We start from the raw sequence: 17,328 nt of genomic DNA, 5'->3' as shown, positions 1-17,328 counted from the left end.
AGTTGTGGAGTCGTTGTCCTGCAAGTGCTGTGAAGCCATGTGGGCCAGGTGCTCAGTAGCGGTGCTGCAAGCCAGGTGCTCACTAACGGTGCTGAAAGTGAGTAAGCCAGGAGGCTGAATGTTGAACTATACAGTCATGGTGGAAACCCTGCAAGGGAAATTGCTGTTATTTTCTTTGAACTTTGTTTCCTTTAAATAAAAGTGGGCTGCCGTGCTTTTAAAATGCAGTCTGGACTGACGCGTGTTCCTAAAATTGCATGCACCACTTGAGTTGAATCACCCCAATATCTTACAACGCACATGAACTTTAATGACATCCCAGTCTTAGTCCATAGGGTTCCATATTGAGTTTACCCCCCCCCCCCTTTTACAGCTATAACCGCTTCAACTCTTCTGGAAAGGCTATCCACAAGATTTAGGAGTGTGTCCATGGGAATGTTTGACCATTCTTCCAGAAGCGCATTTGTGAGGTCAAGCACTGATGTTGAGGAGAAGGCCTGCCTTGCATTCTGCGCTCTAATTCATCCCAAAGGTGTTCTATGGGGTTGAGGTCAGAATTCTGTGCAGGCTAGTCAAGTTCTTCCACCCCAAACTCGCTCATCCATGTCTTTAAGGACCTTGCTTTGTGCACTGGTCCAAATCATTTGGTGGAGGAGAGGTTATGGTGTGGGGCTGTTTTTCAGGGTTTGGGCTTGGCCCCGTAGTTCCAGTGAAGGGAACTCTTAAGGTGTCAGCATAGCAAGACAATTTTGGACAATTTCATGCTCCCAACTTTGTGGGAACAGTTTGGGGATGGCCTCTTCCTGTTACAACATGACTGCACACCAGTGCACAAAGCAAGGAGCATAAAGACATGGATGAGCAAGTTTGGGGTGGAGGAACTTGACTGGCCTGCACAGAGTCCTGAACTCAACCCCATAGAACACCTTTGGGATGAATTAGAGCGGAGCCTGCAAGCCAGGCCTTCTCGTCCAACATCAGTGCCTGACCTCACAAATGTGCTTCTGGAAGAATGGTCAAACATTCCCATAGACACACTCCTAAACCTTGTGGGCAGCCTTCCCAAAAGAGTTGAAGCTGTTATAGCTGCAAAGGGTGGGCCAACTCAATATTGAACCCTAAGACTGAGATGCGATTATAGTTCATATGGGAGTAAAGGTAGCCGTCCCAATACTTTTGACAATAAAGTGTATAAACAGATGAACAGAATCCACATTTTAATAATGCCCATGAGGCAGACCTCCAATGTAGGTTATTTAGAAGGACCCATGGACATGTTCAGAACATGTGGAATGTATTGGCTGTTTTTCATGGCATATTGGACATTCTGCATGCGGCATACGTCTCATGTATCACAGTTTTTCAAGGGTGTAGTGCCATTGATGTATGAATTTAAAATGCACAATTTTGTTTTTCTGCAGTGCTTACAGTATATTAACAAACCCATATGTAACGATATCAAGTACAGGACATGACAAGCTGTAGCTAGCTGCCATCTTGTGTGGAAGTAGCCATGACAGTTTGGCTACTCATGTAACCTCACAGAGAACTCTGAACTCCGTCTTCCCCACCTTAGGAATTCAAAGCTTTTTAAGTTCAACAGAAAAGGTTATCTCAACAGAGAAAACAGAAAGGTTAGGTCAGTAGAAAAACATTTGTTGTAAGGGCAGTGTTCAGGCCTGTCGTAAAACTGTCACCCTCCCCATTCAGAGACATAACAGGTCTAGGTCGTAAAGTCTTCTGAATACACCTCACTAGAATAAGTATGAAATTTCAGCATGTTTCATAACTTCTGACTTAGTAATAGCACAGACATAATCTGGACATATTTAGCTTCCTCAGATAATATGGAACGTTTCAAGTCCAGACACCCCTATGTCAGGTCATATGGGAAACCCCTGGGACCACTTATTCCTCCAAAGCAGGCTATACGTTATAGATATGGCATGTTTAGACTTGTTTTGAAGGAAATCTCAAGTTGAATTATAATATGGATATTTGGAGTCTGTAAACACTATAGATGCAGATATATGAGTATGTATTACAAAATCACCTGGGACGTGGTCATGAGTGTAGACACCTCCCAGCAACCAACCCCTAAAACCAGCTGATCAGATGATTGGTTACTGGTCGCTGTCAACACCCCCTTTGATTTGACAGAAAAGAGGAGATGCCAAGACAATGGTCAGTTCTCCTTTTACCATCCAAGAAGAAACATCTGCCAAGTTGAGAACCGATTACCTAGCTCATCGATTGAACTCTGATCAACCCTCGGACATTAATTGCAAGTATTCTCTCTTCCCAATTCTACCTTATTGCTTTGTGGCTGTATATTGTCTTTATCTTTTTGAAACATCTTTTTTCTGTAAATATTTTATTTGCATCAACTTTGACCTTTTCATAATAAACCCTTATGTTGAAAAGTGTTAACCTTGTCTCTAAAGCTCTTAATGCAAGCTATAAACGAACCTGCCTCTTGAAGGGCGCTACTGTTATAGAGTAAGACTCTGAGCAGGCCTGTCTGTAGTGGCAGTGTGTGTGGCAGACGCTTATTCTAAAATTATAATTGGTATTGCAAAATTACGAGTCTCCCCCGGCTCGGTCTTTTAAACGGGGGTGGTGGCAGTTAAAGGGTTAATTGTGTAATTAGCCCAGTGACAATCACTCTCAGGCTGCTCGCACCTAGATTGTGGTCCCGCAAGCTGGAAAATCTTTGTGCTGGGCGCAGCTGAGAGTGGCATTGTTACGTAAGTGACAGCGTGGTGTGAGGTTGGCCGGTCCTTTGTCGCGAGTTAGCGAGGAGGGCAGGGATCTGACACCCGCGTTCGTCACACCATATATCATGTAACTTCTTCCCACCTCCTTTGTGAAATTTGGGATAAATTTAAGCCAGTTGTAGTGAGATGATGTAAATGGCTTTGCACCTTTGGGTTGTTTACAATTATAGTGTCGCAGTCAGCTTGGTTTTACTGGTAGTTCCAATGAGGTAGAGGAGAGACCTAATGCAGGGGAACCAAACGGAGCTTTAATAGCATGTTGTAGTAGGAGATATTTAAATAATGATCGGTCACTCATTTGTGTATCTTATAAAAAAAGAATCCACCCACAAATAAATGAGGAAGGTACACAATACCTTGGCTGAAGCGCCAAGTGGAGTCAGGATTCCTTCTGTCCCTAAACACTTTAAAGGATATTGACAAGATATAAAAAAAAAAAAAGAAAGCCAGCGGAAATCTCTTAAATAGAGACACAGGAAGCAGCTGAACTTTCTTTTGGAGGGAAAAGTTTAAACCTCTCAGTCAGGGGCATTGCTAAGTCTACAAAAGATCTTGGGCCAGAGCCCATAGCAGCGAAGTAAAGACAGTCATATGCTTGGACGGGCATTCACATGTATGGAATATACACACACACACACACACACACACACACACACACACACACACATATATATATATATATATATATATATATATACAGTCTATCTATCTATCTATCTATCTATCTATCTATCTATCTATCTATCTATCTATCTATCTATCTATCTATCTATCTATCTATCTATCTATCTATCTATCTATCTATCTATCTATCTATCTATCTATCTGTCTATCTATCTATCTATCTATCTATCTATCTATCTATCTATCTATCTATCTATCTATATGCACACACACAGGACAGAAGTTGCAGACATGGTACAGATGTCAGAGGCTGCGGACATGGTACAGATGTCAGAGGCTGCGGACATGATACAGATGTCAGAGGCTGTGGAGGGGTCTTACCGGGCTGTGATAAGAGGTGCCTGTAGAGACCTCACAAAGTGCCACTGCTGCCTTACATTTAAAAATGGTGCCACCCAGTGCTATTATGTCACTGTGCATGCGCCTGCCTGTCCAAAAATGACCAAGCGTGTACGGGCTTGCCCAAGCGGCAGCAGCGCATGCACAGATCACACTCCAGCCCCCTCATCATACCATACAGGGTTAATGTTCCTTTATGGTATGTGATGAGGCTGGGGTTTTAGTGGAAGAAGAGAGCACTGCATCTAGCTGGAGCATGAAAACAGGTAGGTGAAAGAGCTCCCCCTTCCTTCCTCCCCCCCCCACACACACACACACACACACACTGCAAGATAGGACTTTATTTTCATTTCCTGGAGATGGGCTGTATTGTGGCACCAAATCCTTTGCTGTTAATGCTCAAATTTCCTGAATATGTTAGAAATATACTGGGACTTTATAGGTGCTACAGAGATATATTCCACACACACATAAATTAAAAAGAATGATTTTGTGAAAATGCATTTACTGTATGTAGTACCTAAAAAGTCCCAGTATATTCCTAACATATATAAGAATTTTACTTTCACTTTCACCATACCTGTTCTGCTGAAGTACAGGACAAGTTTACAGCACACATTTATACAGTGTGGAAGGCGGAACAATTGTGACTCACAGGAGAAGAATGCAGTCTGCCATCTGTCCTGTTATCTTCATTAAGCTTTGGGGGAGCTCCAGTGACTGCTTTATGGGTAGCAATGATTGCTACTGTGTTGTCCTGTTTGCTCTGTCCTCCCCTGGGAGGGGGAAGGGAGGCTCGGTGCTGACAGGAACACAAGTCACACAGAAACACATTTAGAGATGGAGTTTCTCCTTTCTGGACATTCCTCTATGCTCACAACCCGCTCCTCCCTTGTCTATGGACAGGAGGGGTGTCTCAACTTAGCAGTGACAATGTCCAGGCTCCTAGGATGACACTCTCCTCCTCCCTTGCTCGCTCAGCCCTGTGTCCAATCTGCGCTAGTTGTCAGTGCTGACATTTCTCATCCTTCCTCCAGCTAGCTCCTCTCCTGCTCAGGACTCACACTTGGCACCAAAAATTCAGCTCCTCTGGAGCCAATATGAGAGGAGGGGTGTGGATTGGAGGCGGAAGCCCGCCTCCCAGCAATTAGCGAATAACAAGCGATAGAACTCTTTTATCTACACACAGCCACGGCACCGCTGCACCCAATAAGAGACTCGGGGCTATGGGCCCTAGATTCGGAGTTACAGCCCCAGTAGCCACCCCCTAGTGACGCCACTGCTCTCAGTTTATTAATACTTTCTGTGTCTGGGTCAATATTTTTTACTCACATTAAGCATTGTCATTGACACAGGAAAGTAGAGGTACAGAGGTTTTTTAAACCCTTCTTTATTCTATCAAAACTAAAATGTTTTTTACTGGAACTGCACTTTGAGCACCATCTATTTCACAGAGGACAATGGAATCCACTACATCAGTTTACTGTGCAACCAACAGTATGTGTTTTGTAAGTCACCTTACACATACAAAGAATGATTTTTTTTTTTTCCTCAGCATTACAATCTACTAGGCTGTGTAAATATCAACAAAACATTAATGGTTGGTAAGACCTGAGGACAGGTTTGGGAAAAACTGGGTTAGAAAGACATATATAGGTATTGTACTACTGGATTACCATCCTGCTGTTCATGACAAGCTGAATAACTTCAATAAACTGCTATAAAAAATGAAACAATAGGTCCAATGATCCAGGAAAAGCAGCACACGGATAAATTATGCTTGGTGACTTACCTCCAGCATACATGACCGCCAGCATTATGGAGGATATCCACGCAATTTCACTGTATGAGGTGTGGAATATCTCCTGGATTTCTTTGAAGAATACTGTAATGGCTTTAGGAAATGCATATGAAAATCCAATTGAAATAAATGAAGCAAAGACAACAACCCACCCCCATCCCCCATCTGGAGGGGTGTGAGAGAGTGTCACTGGCATATCAGGCATCTTTTCCGGGGATTTATTGTCTGAAAAACACAATATTACAGAGGCACTTTTGAAAATGCATTTTGATTTTAGGACAGGTACACACAATTTAGAGAACAGCAACAAACAATTTTGTATATTATAAGCCTGACACATCTGATCATCAATGGTCAGAAATGATCAGACATTTGAAAATTGCTATCTTATCAACTAACTGATCTCATACACTGTCTTTTAATTTCATTTTCATAGCTATGATAAAAAATAACAGACCCCTCTGGTTGCTTACATTCTCATTTACAACTCAATTACAGACTTGTTATGCACTCTCAAAAGTTGGAAGATAGAGGTTGATTTAATAAACGCTGTTCACTTTGCAAGGACATTTTCCATTAGCTTACTGAATGAGGTGAAGCTCTGCTGGCTTCCATCATTCAATCATGTAAAAATGTGAAAGCAAAAACACTTGTTTCCTGCATGTGATTGGGTATTCTTTGCAAAGTGAATTTTCAATACATTTTCTAAGCTATGGGAAACTTCCCCTGCAAAGTTAACAGCCTCTATGCCTTTAATAAATCCACCCTAGTGAGGTCAGGCTCACATGGTAGATATTTCCAAACTTTACATGAATTCTAGAATTCCAGTTGAAATGTTAGGCTGGGACAATGTACAACAAGTAAAGATAAACAAGAGGGAATGTAAATCTTCAAAGGTAAGATTACACAATTTTCAATACTTTCCAAAGTATCCAGACTACAATGCAATATAATGAGAATCTTGAATAATCCTAAACATGACTGATTGTCTTTAAAGTGGACCACCAACAATTACATCTCCACCATTGTATTCCTCCGGACTCCACAATTTAACAAAAAGACAACGTTTTATAAGTTCCTTTTAGGTTTTCTTTTTTTGTTTATTTCCAATATAGCTCATCCCATACATCCATTCCCACACAGGCAAGAATGATATGAAATCCTGTTTCTGCAGCCCACATCACATATCCCAGGAGGCATCAGCTAACAGACAGCGCTAGACGAGGAAGGATCTGGAGCCACATTATCAGGGGGTAGCAGCAAGAACCAGGAAAACACAGCAGGCTCCTGGCGACCTAAGAAAGGAAGATGGCAGCACGGGACTGGGTGTGCAACAGTTAAGTGGCAGATCACAACAGAACAACACTGGATTCATTGCACATGTGAGTATGTTTATTAAGGATAACCCAGCAAAAACGTAGGAGGGAACTGGAAAAAAAAAAAAACACAATGTGGAGAGCTCTTCCGTAAAGTGCGATACAGTGGGTATCTATCCTGGATTGGTGTTATTTGAGCACAGCCTGTAAGAGGCATTAACAACTGACATCATATAACATTTTCATAAAAAATTTTCTTTTATGGATATTTATTTCATAGTGTTTGGTTATCCCGTCATAAACTGATATCTTTATAGCATCACATAAGACAAGTGAAAGTTGATAAAAAGTTAAAGAAGACTTTGTAACACGTAAAAGCTGTTTAAACACAAGAAGCCTGTCATTTAAAAAAATTACCTTTACAGTGTGACATGACTGAAATGTGAAAAATAAGCAAATATTAAATTATTGGGGCATTGAGTTACATAAGACAAAGCCCATTTCTAAGATGTATTACACTGCTCAAAATACACACCTTAAAAGATTAAAGAACTAAAACCTAATGTCCTATGGCATTTACACTTCCACTCTGTCCTGTCTAACAGGCTTTTGTATAGCGTTAGAGATAGGCTTGGCTGGAGACCTTTAGGTAAATAGAAAACAGGCGATGAGCTTTACATTTAATAGAATGAAGGGTGTAAAATACAATTTGTGATAATTCAACTGCAAACTGAAAAGGTAGTAAAAGTAAACATTATGATCACCTAAGTTCCTTATGGTGAAAGCTGTACTGCTAGCAATGCAACATCACTAATTTAAAGTAGGATCACCGTAGTAAGTACAACAATTATTTCTATCATGAGTTCAGTTCAAAATACTTTCTAGTATCTTGGGAAATTTATTGTGATCAATCTACAATTGTTACCTTTTCAAGAAGCATTAGATCCTTAACTGAAAATGTGCTGAACACAACATTCCTTTAGGTTGGAGCACAGGTCACTGCAGGCATTGTGGTACAGGCCGACCTTCAGTTGTATGGAAACATGCTGTATGTCCCTTCACATAAAGTCACCTTAACACCACATCCTAGTCATAGAAAATTTGCAATAATTGTATCAAATTAGACTTTTATGGTGTCACACCATTCACCACAGAAGACGTGTTTACCAAAAATAATGTATAAAATCATTTTAATGTATTTACAAATAATGGGATACATACTGTAATATACTTTTTATGTATTTACAAATAATGGGATGTTGTATTCAGGGGTAGTACATGGCATAATATTACCATTTATCCTTCAAATTTGGTAAGATCATTATGACAATCATATCATATAAACGTTTTCCCTGAAGATTATATTGATTTTTTTTATTGCAAGGGAGTTATGTGTTTCGCAGATTTTTTTAGCTTCTTCAGACCCCAATACTCAGAATTCGGTAAGTATTTTACTTTTTTTTTGTTGCATGTTTCACAGATCTTTTTAACGTTCTCAGACTGTAGGATTAGCATATAAGGCAGTGTTGAAAATTTTCACCTAGGCCTATATGGGCTAGGTTAGCCTGGATGAAGCCCCAGATAACATTATCAAAAGCTTTTATCTGCAGCTGTGGATACTAGAATAAAGGGTATGTGCTTGGTCTGTGCTAGAGTAATTACATTAAGGGCATATTGGGGTTGATTTAATAAAACTGGAGAGTGCAAAATCTGGTGCAACTGTGCATGGTAGCCAATCAGCTTATAACTTCAGCTTGTTCAATTTTTTGACAAAAATAAAAAATAAACTGGAAGCTGATTCTATCTGATTTTGGTTTCTTTGCAGAGCAGCGCCAGATTTTGCACTATTCAGTTTTAATAAATCAACCCCAGTGGTTATTGTGCCTGGCCTCTCGTTCCAGCACAAAGCCAGACTGGTTCTGGTGGATAAGTGTCGGGATGTGGGATAATATTCTGGAGCTCAGAATTTTGGTAAAAATCTTTGAATCTACATTCAAAAGGGATATTAGGCGATAGGTAGGAAAGAGTTGGGGATCTTTGAGCATTACAGTAATAAGTGCCTGTAAAGTATCACTGGGAAGTGGATGACCCTGTAGAATAGAATTGTACGCTTCCAAAAATCTGTCTGCTAGTATCTCTTGAAAGGTTTTGTAATAGGTCAGTGTGTAGCCAGCAGGCCCTGGAGCTTTCCCAGGTGTCATGTTTTTAATAGCCTGATTAGTTTCAATTACCAAAATTGTTTTTTCAAGGTCTTTTACTGCTTCTTCAGTTAGGACAGGCATGTCTGATTCTTTGAGATACTGTGTTAAAAGTAGCGATGAGCCGAACACCCCCCGATTCAGTTCGCATTAGAACATACCGAACAGGCAAAAAATTCGGCAGAACACACGAACACCGTTAAAGTCTATGGGACACGAACATGAATAATCAAACGTGCTCATTTTAAAAGCTTATATGCAATTGTCATAAAAAGTGTTTGGGGACCCGGGTCCTGCCCCGGGGGACATGTATCAATGCAAAAATTTTTTTTAAAAACGCCTGTTTTTTCGGGAACGGTGATTTTTTTAATGCTTAAAGTGAAACAATAAAAATGAAATATTCCTTTAAATATCGTGCCTGGGGGGTGTCTATAGTATACCTGTAAAGTGGTGCATTTTCCCCATGTTTAGAACAGTACCACAGCAAAATGACATTTCTAAAAGGAAAAATTGTCATTTAAAACTGATCGCGGCTGTAATGAATTGTGGAGTCTTGGCAATATAGATAAAACTCCTTGAAAAAAGAGCATGGAATCCCCCCCAGTCCATTACCAGGCCCCTTGGGTCTGGTATGAATATTAAGTGGAACCCTGAAAAACATGTAAAAAAATGGCATAGGGGCCCCCCAAAATCCATACCAGACCCTTATCCGAGCACGCAACCTGGCAGGCCACAGGAAAAGAGGGGGGGCGGGAGAGTGCATGGGGACAAGGTGCTTTGGGGGCATGTGGCCTGGTACGGTTCAGGAGGGGGGCGCATTCTCATCCCCCCTCTTTTCCTGTGGCCTGCCAGGTTGCGTGCTCGGATAAGGGTCTGGTATGGATTTTGGGGGGACCCCTACGCCATTTTTAAAAAATTTTGGAGCAGGGTTCCCCTTGATTTCCTTATCAGACCCGAAGGGATGTAAGCAGGCCAAACTGATCATGCCCTTTGAACAAACCTCCACATTTTTTCTGGGAAAACACTTCAGATAACAGTCCTTTCCCATAAGAATATGCCAGTGCATGTAAGTAAATATACACGTGGGAAAGGACTGTAATCCATCTATACAGCTGGCAGCCAAAAGGGGCCCTTGGACATACAGAGAAGTGTTGACCTTCTGTGGTGGATAGTATGTAGGACTTAGAATGGCAATTACTGTAACAAATATTGAAAGGGATGCAAATATACCCATGTGTTGTTTGGGCGTTATGGCTATGTAAGATTGTCATGCAACTGTTATGTACACCCTGGGTGTCATTAGGTCAGCTGACGTAATTGCCCAGTATATATAGAGTTTTTGGTGGAACAGCACAACCTGTAAGTCTGTAAATATACTTAAGGGGTGTGATTCGTTGGCCTTATTACATCCCCTGCAGTCCCTCCCAGGTGTCTTGAGATAGCCACATAGAGTACTGCACATGTACACTATATGATAAAAAAATGTAATATTTCCATACAGTCTGAGAAAGTAGAAATGATCTGTGAAAAATGTAACTGTCTTGCACAAAAAAAAAACATATAATCTGCAGGAAAAAGTCTGTTTGACATGAATGTCATAATGATCTTACCAAATTTTAAAAGAGAAGTATGGGATTTGGAAAAAAAAAAATCCCCTAGGTGGGTGCAGCAATGATCCGATGCTGTATCTGTCCCTGGCTGGCTCTGCAGTGAGAACTGAGAAATCAAAGGGCACTGGTCGCTCAGTTCTTCTCCTCTGCTCTGGAGCGATTGGCTGTGGAGGGGGTGGCCCAGGATCTCAGTGGCTTCTCGAGAGGCTGAGTCAGGTGCCAATCCAGGCTTCTAGGTGGATCCCAACCATATCAGAGCCTGGCCTGCTGTTGGCTGAAAACTGATCACAGGAGTGCAGAACAAACTTTACTCCTGTTATCTATAGGAGAAGTATAGCCAAACTAGCTTTGGCTATACTTCTCCTATAAGGGGTAAATGGTAAATGTGTCAGAATATTATGCCTATGCATATGGTTTTGGTACTATTCTTAAATACTGTTAAATACAATACTCTATTCTTTTTGTTTGTTTTATTAATTGTCTATACAATTTTATGGAGTTGTAAATAGATAATGATTATTAATATATATTTTTGAAAAACGCCTTTTCCTTGGTGAATGGTGTGACACCTTAAAAGTCTCTTTGATACAATTATTGAAGCCATTTATGGGCAGGTCCTCTCCATCAACAACAACCTTGTTGCATTGTGTTCCTTTTCTTTCCATAGCCCATCAACCCAGGCTTGTTTGTATATATACAATGTGCCCTGTAAATAAATGTTCATGCTTTTAAAATAATATATTGTTCTTTTTAAATAACTAATAAGTTTATATAAGATTTTACATATAATGAAACATCATATTATCACACTGATTTTAAATTGGCAGGCAGGAATAACTCATGATTTTATCAGTTGTAGCTCTGTTAGAGAGAAAATCATTATTTGATGGACTGATCAACAAATTGTATCCATCTATGGCTAACCTTGAAGTAAACCCGTGACTAAGCTGAATAAACACAGTATAGTATAGTATATCACAGCAATCACCACATACTGCTAGAACATAATGCCATTTTAATTCTGAGTGTAATCACAGATGGTGCCCCACATATTTAGTCAGTTCACCCGTATGCCACAGTACAATGTCTGGAGTCTGAGAAAATGATTATCAAGCCCAAACATTGTCATATAGGAATAATACTCAGTTTATGCAACTGTTGCCCCTAATGCCGCGTACACACGGTCGGACTTTCTATCCTACTTGGTCCGGCACACTTTCCGACGGACTTTGTCCGCCAGGTGCGCCGGACTTTAAAACGGACGGACTTGCCCACACACACCCGGACTTTCCGGCGGGCTAAGTCCGCCCGTCTTTCCAACGGACTTTCGCCGGAGTTCCGGCAGACTTTCAGAATGAACGGACTTGCCCACACACGGACAAGTCCGTTCATTTTGAACGTGACTCAGGTGCGACGGGACTAGAAAAGGATGTCAATCTTGCCGCTTTTATCGGCGAGATTGACACCTTGCGAGCCCCGTCGCGGGGCATACCAGGCCCTTAGGTCTGGTATGGATTATAAAGGGAACCCCCTACGCCGAAAAAACGGCGTGGGGTCCCCCCTAAAATCCATACCAGACCCCGATCCGAGCACGCAGCCTGGCCGGTCAGGAAAGGGGGTGGGGACGAGCGAGCGCCCCCCCCTCCTGAACCGTACCAGGCCGCATGCCCTCAACATGGGGGGTGGGTGCTTTGGGGGAGGGGGGCGCCCTGCGGGGCCCCCCCCTCCCCCAAAGCACCTTGTCCCCATGTTGATGAGGACAAGGGCCTCTTCCCGACAACCCTGGCCGTTGGTTGTCGGGGTCTGCGGGCGGGGGGCTTATCGGAATCTGGGAGCCCCCTTTAATAAGGGGGCCCCCAGATCCCGGCCCCCCACCCTATGTGAATGAGTATGGGGTACATGGTACCCCTACCCATTCACCTAGGGAAAAAGTGTAAGTAATAAAACACACTACACAGGTTTTTAAAATATTTTATTAAACAGCTCCGGGGGGGGGGATCTTCCTCCGGCTTCGGGGGTCCCTCCGCTTCATCTTCTCCCGGCGTCCGGTTGGTTCTTCTCCGCTCTCTTCTCCCGGTGTTCCTGTTCTTCGGCCGGCTCCTCTGCTGTCTTCAAGTAGCTCTCTTGCCAGCAGAGGTCCGGACTTCTGGGCTTCTGGGCTTCTGGGCTTCTTGTCTTCTCTTCCCCAGATGTTGACACGACGCTCTCTCCTGCTGGACTGCTCTCCGAGGGCTGCGTTGTGACTTATATAGGCGGAGACCCCGCCCCCTTTTGATGTCACAGTCCCTGGGCATGCTGGGACTGTGACGTTTTAGGGGGCGTGGTCACTGGGTGATGTTGACCACGCCCCCTAAAACGTCACAGTCCCAGCATGCCCAGGGACTGTGACATCAAAAGGGGGCGGGGTCTCCGCCTATATAAGTCACAACGCAGCCCTCGGAGAGCAGTCCAGCAGGAGAGAGCGTCGTGTCAACATCTGGGGAAGAGAAGCCCAGAAGCCCAGAAGCCCAGAAGTCCGGACCTCTGCTGGCAAGAGAGCTACTTGAAGACAGCAGAGGAGCCGGCCGAAGAACAGGAACACCGGGAGAAGAGAGCGGAGAAGAACCAACCGGACGCCGGGAGAAGATGAAGCGGAGGGACCCCCGAAGCCGGAAGAAGACCCCCGAAGCCGGAGGAAGATCCCCCCCGGAGCTGTTTAATAAAATATTTTAAAAACCTGTGTAGTGTGTTTTATTACTTACACTTTTTCCCTAGGTGAATGGGTAGGGGTACCATGTACCCCATACTCATTCACATAGGGTGGGGGGCCGGGATCTGGGGGCCCCCTTATTAAAAGGGGCTCCCGGATTCCGATAAGCCCCCCGCCCGCAGACCCCGACAACCAACGGCCAGGGTTGTCGGGAAGAGGCCCTTGTCCTCATCAACATGGGGACAAGGTGCTTTGGGGTGGGGGGGCCCCGCAGGGCGCCCCCCTCCCCCAAAGCACCCACCCCCCATGTTGAGGGCATGCGGCCTGGTACGGTTCAGGAGGGGGGGGGCGCTCGCTCGTCCCCACCCCCTTTCCTGACCGGCCAGGCTGCGTGCTCGGATCGGGGGTCTGGTATGGACTTTAGGGGGGACCCCACGCCGTTTTTTCGGCGTAGCGGGGTTCCCTTTATAATCCATACCAGACCTAAGGGCCTGGCATGCACCGCGCTCACCGCAATAGGAAAATTTGTTTTTCCTATTGCAGAGAGCGCGAGATGCAATACCCTGCCCTCGCGTCGTATCTGGTCCGTCGGACCAGCCTACACACGAGCGGGCTTTCCGTCGGACCAGCACACACACGAGCGGACTTTCCGCCCGAAACTGAGTCCTATGGAAAGATTTAAAACTTGTTTCAAATCTAGGTCCGGCGGGCTTTTGGGAAGAAGTCCGCCGGAAAAGTCCGCCGCCGCCCACACACGGGCGGATTGTCCGGCACACTCTGGTCCGCCGGACCAAGTATGCCGGAAAGTCCGACCGTGTGTACGCGGCATTAGAAAGAATTGCAAAGGTTGTTCATGGGGCTCTATGCACACTTTGAATGGATCAGTACTGAAATTGGCAGTGTGTTCTGCCATAATATGGTGCCTGCTTTTGCTTGTTCAGCCTAGCAATAGATGAGAAGACCAGTTTCCCAACTAATGACATACTGTACATACACCTAGAGCTACAATTGTAAGGATCAATGGTTATTCCTGCCTGCAAAAAAACAAAAACTCAGTAGTATATTTTTTTAAACTTCCATATACAAATTACACTTGTCAAGTCAATACAGTGGGAATTTGCTATCCAATAAACAGTGTATACAAAGGGAATTGTCACAGTGCTGGAGTATCAAAGCCTTTAAATTTCATACATACCGAAGCAACAAACAAGTACATCCATGTATATGCACAATCAGAAAAATCAAACAGGAAGAAAAAACTTACATTAAACAAGCAACAAAAAAAGAAAAAAACAGAGTAAGCAATCAGACAAGAGAATACTGCTGTATGTTAGTAGACTGAGTGTGTCCACCCAGGCGCCCAGCACCAAAAGTCATAATAACACTCTGAATTCCAGCCCTAACAGGGGTGTAGAAAGAACAGAGGGGAGGGTTTGACTTAAACTAGACGGTAACTAAGGTATAGGGTCAGAGACTAAATGTAGAAGAGAGTCACTGGTGTCTTGTGTGTCCAGCTAGGGTCCCCAGAGTCTAGTAAACTTCCCTGGACACCTTCTCACCTCATAAGTTAGCTTATAAAGTGGGAGGTTCTGGTTAATTAAACATTTCTACAAAGCAATGTGCAGGGAGTCAGAACATATCCACTATAATGCCCTGTACACACGGTTGGACATTGATCGGACATTCCGACAACAAAATCCATGGATTTTTTCCGACGGATGTTGGCTCAAACTTGTCTTGCATACACATGGTCACACAAAGTTGTTGGAAAATCCGATCGTTCTAAACGCGGTGACGTAAAACACGTAAGTTGGGACTATAAACAGGGCAGTAGCCAATAGCTTTCGTTTCTTAATTTATTCTGAGCATGCGTGGCACTTTGTGCGTCGGATTTGTGTACACACGATCGGAATTTCCGACAACGGATTTTGTTGTCGGAAAATTTTATAGCAAGCTCTCAAACTTTGTGTGTCGGAAATTCCTATGGAAAATGTGTGATGGAGCCTACACACGGTCGGAATTTTCAACAACAAGGTCCTATCACACATTTTCCATCGGAAAATCCTATCGCGTGTACAGGGCATAACAGTGGTCATCAACCCTGTCCTCAGGGCCCACTAACAGACCAGGTTTCCAAGATAACTGAAATACATCACAGGTGATATAATTTGCTGCTCAGTGATTGCAGTCTGCATCTCCCCAAGGTAATACATAAAACCTGGCCCGTTAGGGGGCCCTGAGGACAGGGTTGATGGCCACTGCACTATAATGCAATGGGCTTCCTGGCATAATAAAGCAGTATCCATAAGAAATGTTTAGCTTTAGCAGTCAGTTCAATACAATCAAATGCAAAGAGAAGACACCACTTAGGGCTTCAACCATTGGGTTGATCAAAATAAACTTTCCCAGACACCCTCTCGCCTCATTGGTTAGCTTATAAAGTGGGAGGTTCTGGTTGATTAAACATTTCCACAATTTGCAGGGGGTCAGAACGTATCCAGTATGATGCAATGGTCTTCCTGGCATAATAGAGCAGTATCCATAAGAATCATTTAGCTTTAGCAGTCAGTTCAATATCATCAAATATCCCCCGAGAAACACCATTAAGGGCTACAGACATTGAGGAAATCAAAATTAATTGAAATAAATGCAGTATCCTCAAACCAAAACAGTCTGACCTTAATGCACGGCCAAACCATATGCATAAAGTCCCCTTGTTCTGACTCACATTTATGGGACGTGTGGGTGACGTGCTTGCACATAAGAAATAAACGTAGGTGTATAATATGTTTTGTGTAAGTATCTTAATTGTATGAGTATGTCCCTAGCAGAGATTAGAGTATCGGGATATGAGGCATACACCTCCTCCCAGTCATCTGCAGAGAGGTCTGGGATATCAACCAGGCACCTGTCTCGTACTTTAGTTAGCTGGGTGTAAGGTCTGTCTAGTAGTAAGGAGTAGTAAGTAGAAGTAAATCATGCGATTAGATGAAAGAAGAGCACACTCCGGTTCAGAAATACTTAAAGAGGAGTTCCACCTGGGAAAAAAATAAATAAAAGTCAGCAGCTACAAATACTGCAGCTGCTGACTTTTAATATATGGACACTCACCTGTCCAGGGAACACACGATGATGGCACCGTAGTTGGGTGCAGCCGCCGCCATCTTCACCAAGGCAAAATGGCCGTAAAGCCTTTTCGGCTTTACGGCTGGTTTCCTACTGCGCATGTGCACTGCGCTTTCTAATTGGCCCGGCCACGGAGGAGGGGGCCAAATTTCCAAAGGGACTATGTCGTGGGGTCATCTCCCGGAAGTGGGGACAGGGACCTGTCAAAAACAGGTCCCTGTTTCCTCCTCCCACCGAAAAGTACCAAATGTGGCACTGGAAAGGGAGCAAGCAAATAAGCAGAGATTCCACTTTTGGGTGGAACTCCGCATTAAATGCACCTCCCGAAGTCCCAGCCAAGCTTCTGCCGCATGGCATAATTGTAAGTACCTAAAGTGTCACCCAAGGGGGATATGTAGAGTATTATAATTTAATGCTTTAACATATAACATTCTATAACGTTGTAAAAACAATGTAAGTACACATTTAATAGGGATATATTGTAGACATACTTGTCAGTGACAGAGTGGCAAAATATACCTAAGATCTTTGGGCACCTTTAGACTGGCATATCTTTATACATAAATTAAATATTACATTCTGGTTGCTGTTTCCAATGAAATGTATCATTTAGTATATCACAGTTGCATTTGCATTCAACTCTAATTGTAAAAAAATGACTGAGCATAGCACAGTGGCTGTACAGAATCCTTAAAAGCAACAGCATATATGGAGTGGAAACAGACTTTTAAAGAGAACAGTGAATCAAGAAAAAGTGTCACCTTCTCTATTTTTATCTACACATCAGC

General features: G+C 43.3%; 1 protein-coding gene across 4 annotated transcripts in view; it reads right to left on the bottom strand.

Moving 5' to 3' along the window:
• SLC16A7 (solute carrier family 16 member 7) overlaps positions 1 to 17,328 on the bottom strand; it is a 154,370-nt gene that overhangs the window by 84,980 nt on the left and 52,062 nt on the right. For all 4 annotated transcript variants that reach the window (XM_073619983.1, XM_073619981.1, XM_073619982.1 and 1 more), the window contains exon 2: positions 5,593 to 5,826. In XM_073619983.1, the coding sequence (XP_073476084.1) occupies positions 5,593 to 5,806 (214 nt within the window). In that variant the 5' untranslated portion in view covers positions 5,807 to 5,826. The remainder of the gene's footprint in view (positions 1 to 5,592; positions 5,827 to 17,328) is intronic.

The sequence above is a fragment of the Aquarana catesbeiana genome, linkage group LG03 (genome assembly GCF_042186555.1).
Source record: "Aquarana catesbeiana isolate 2022-GZ linkage group LG03, ASM4218655v1, whole genome shotgun sequence".
NCBI lineage: Eukaryota > Metazoa > Chordata > Amphibia > Anura > Ranidae > Aquarana > Aquarana catesbeiana.
Note: the sequence above shows the minus strand (reverse complement) of the source record. Positions and strands in the feature narration are given on the sequence as shown.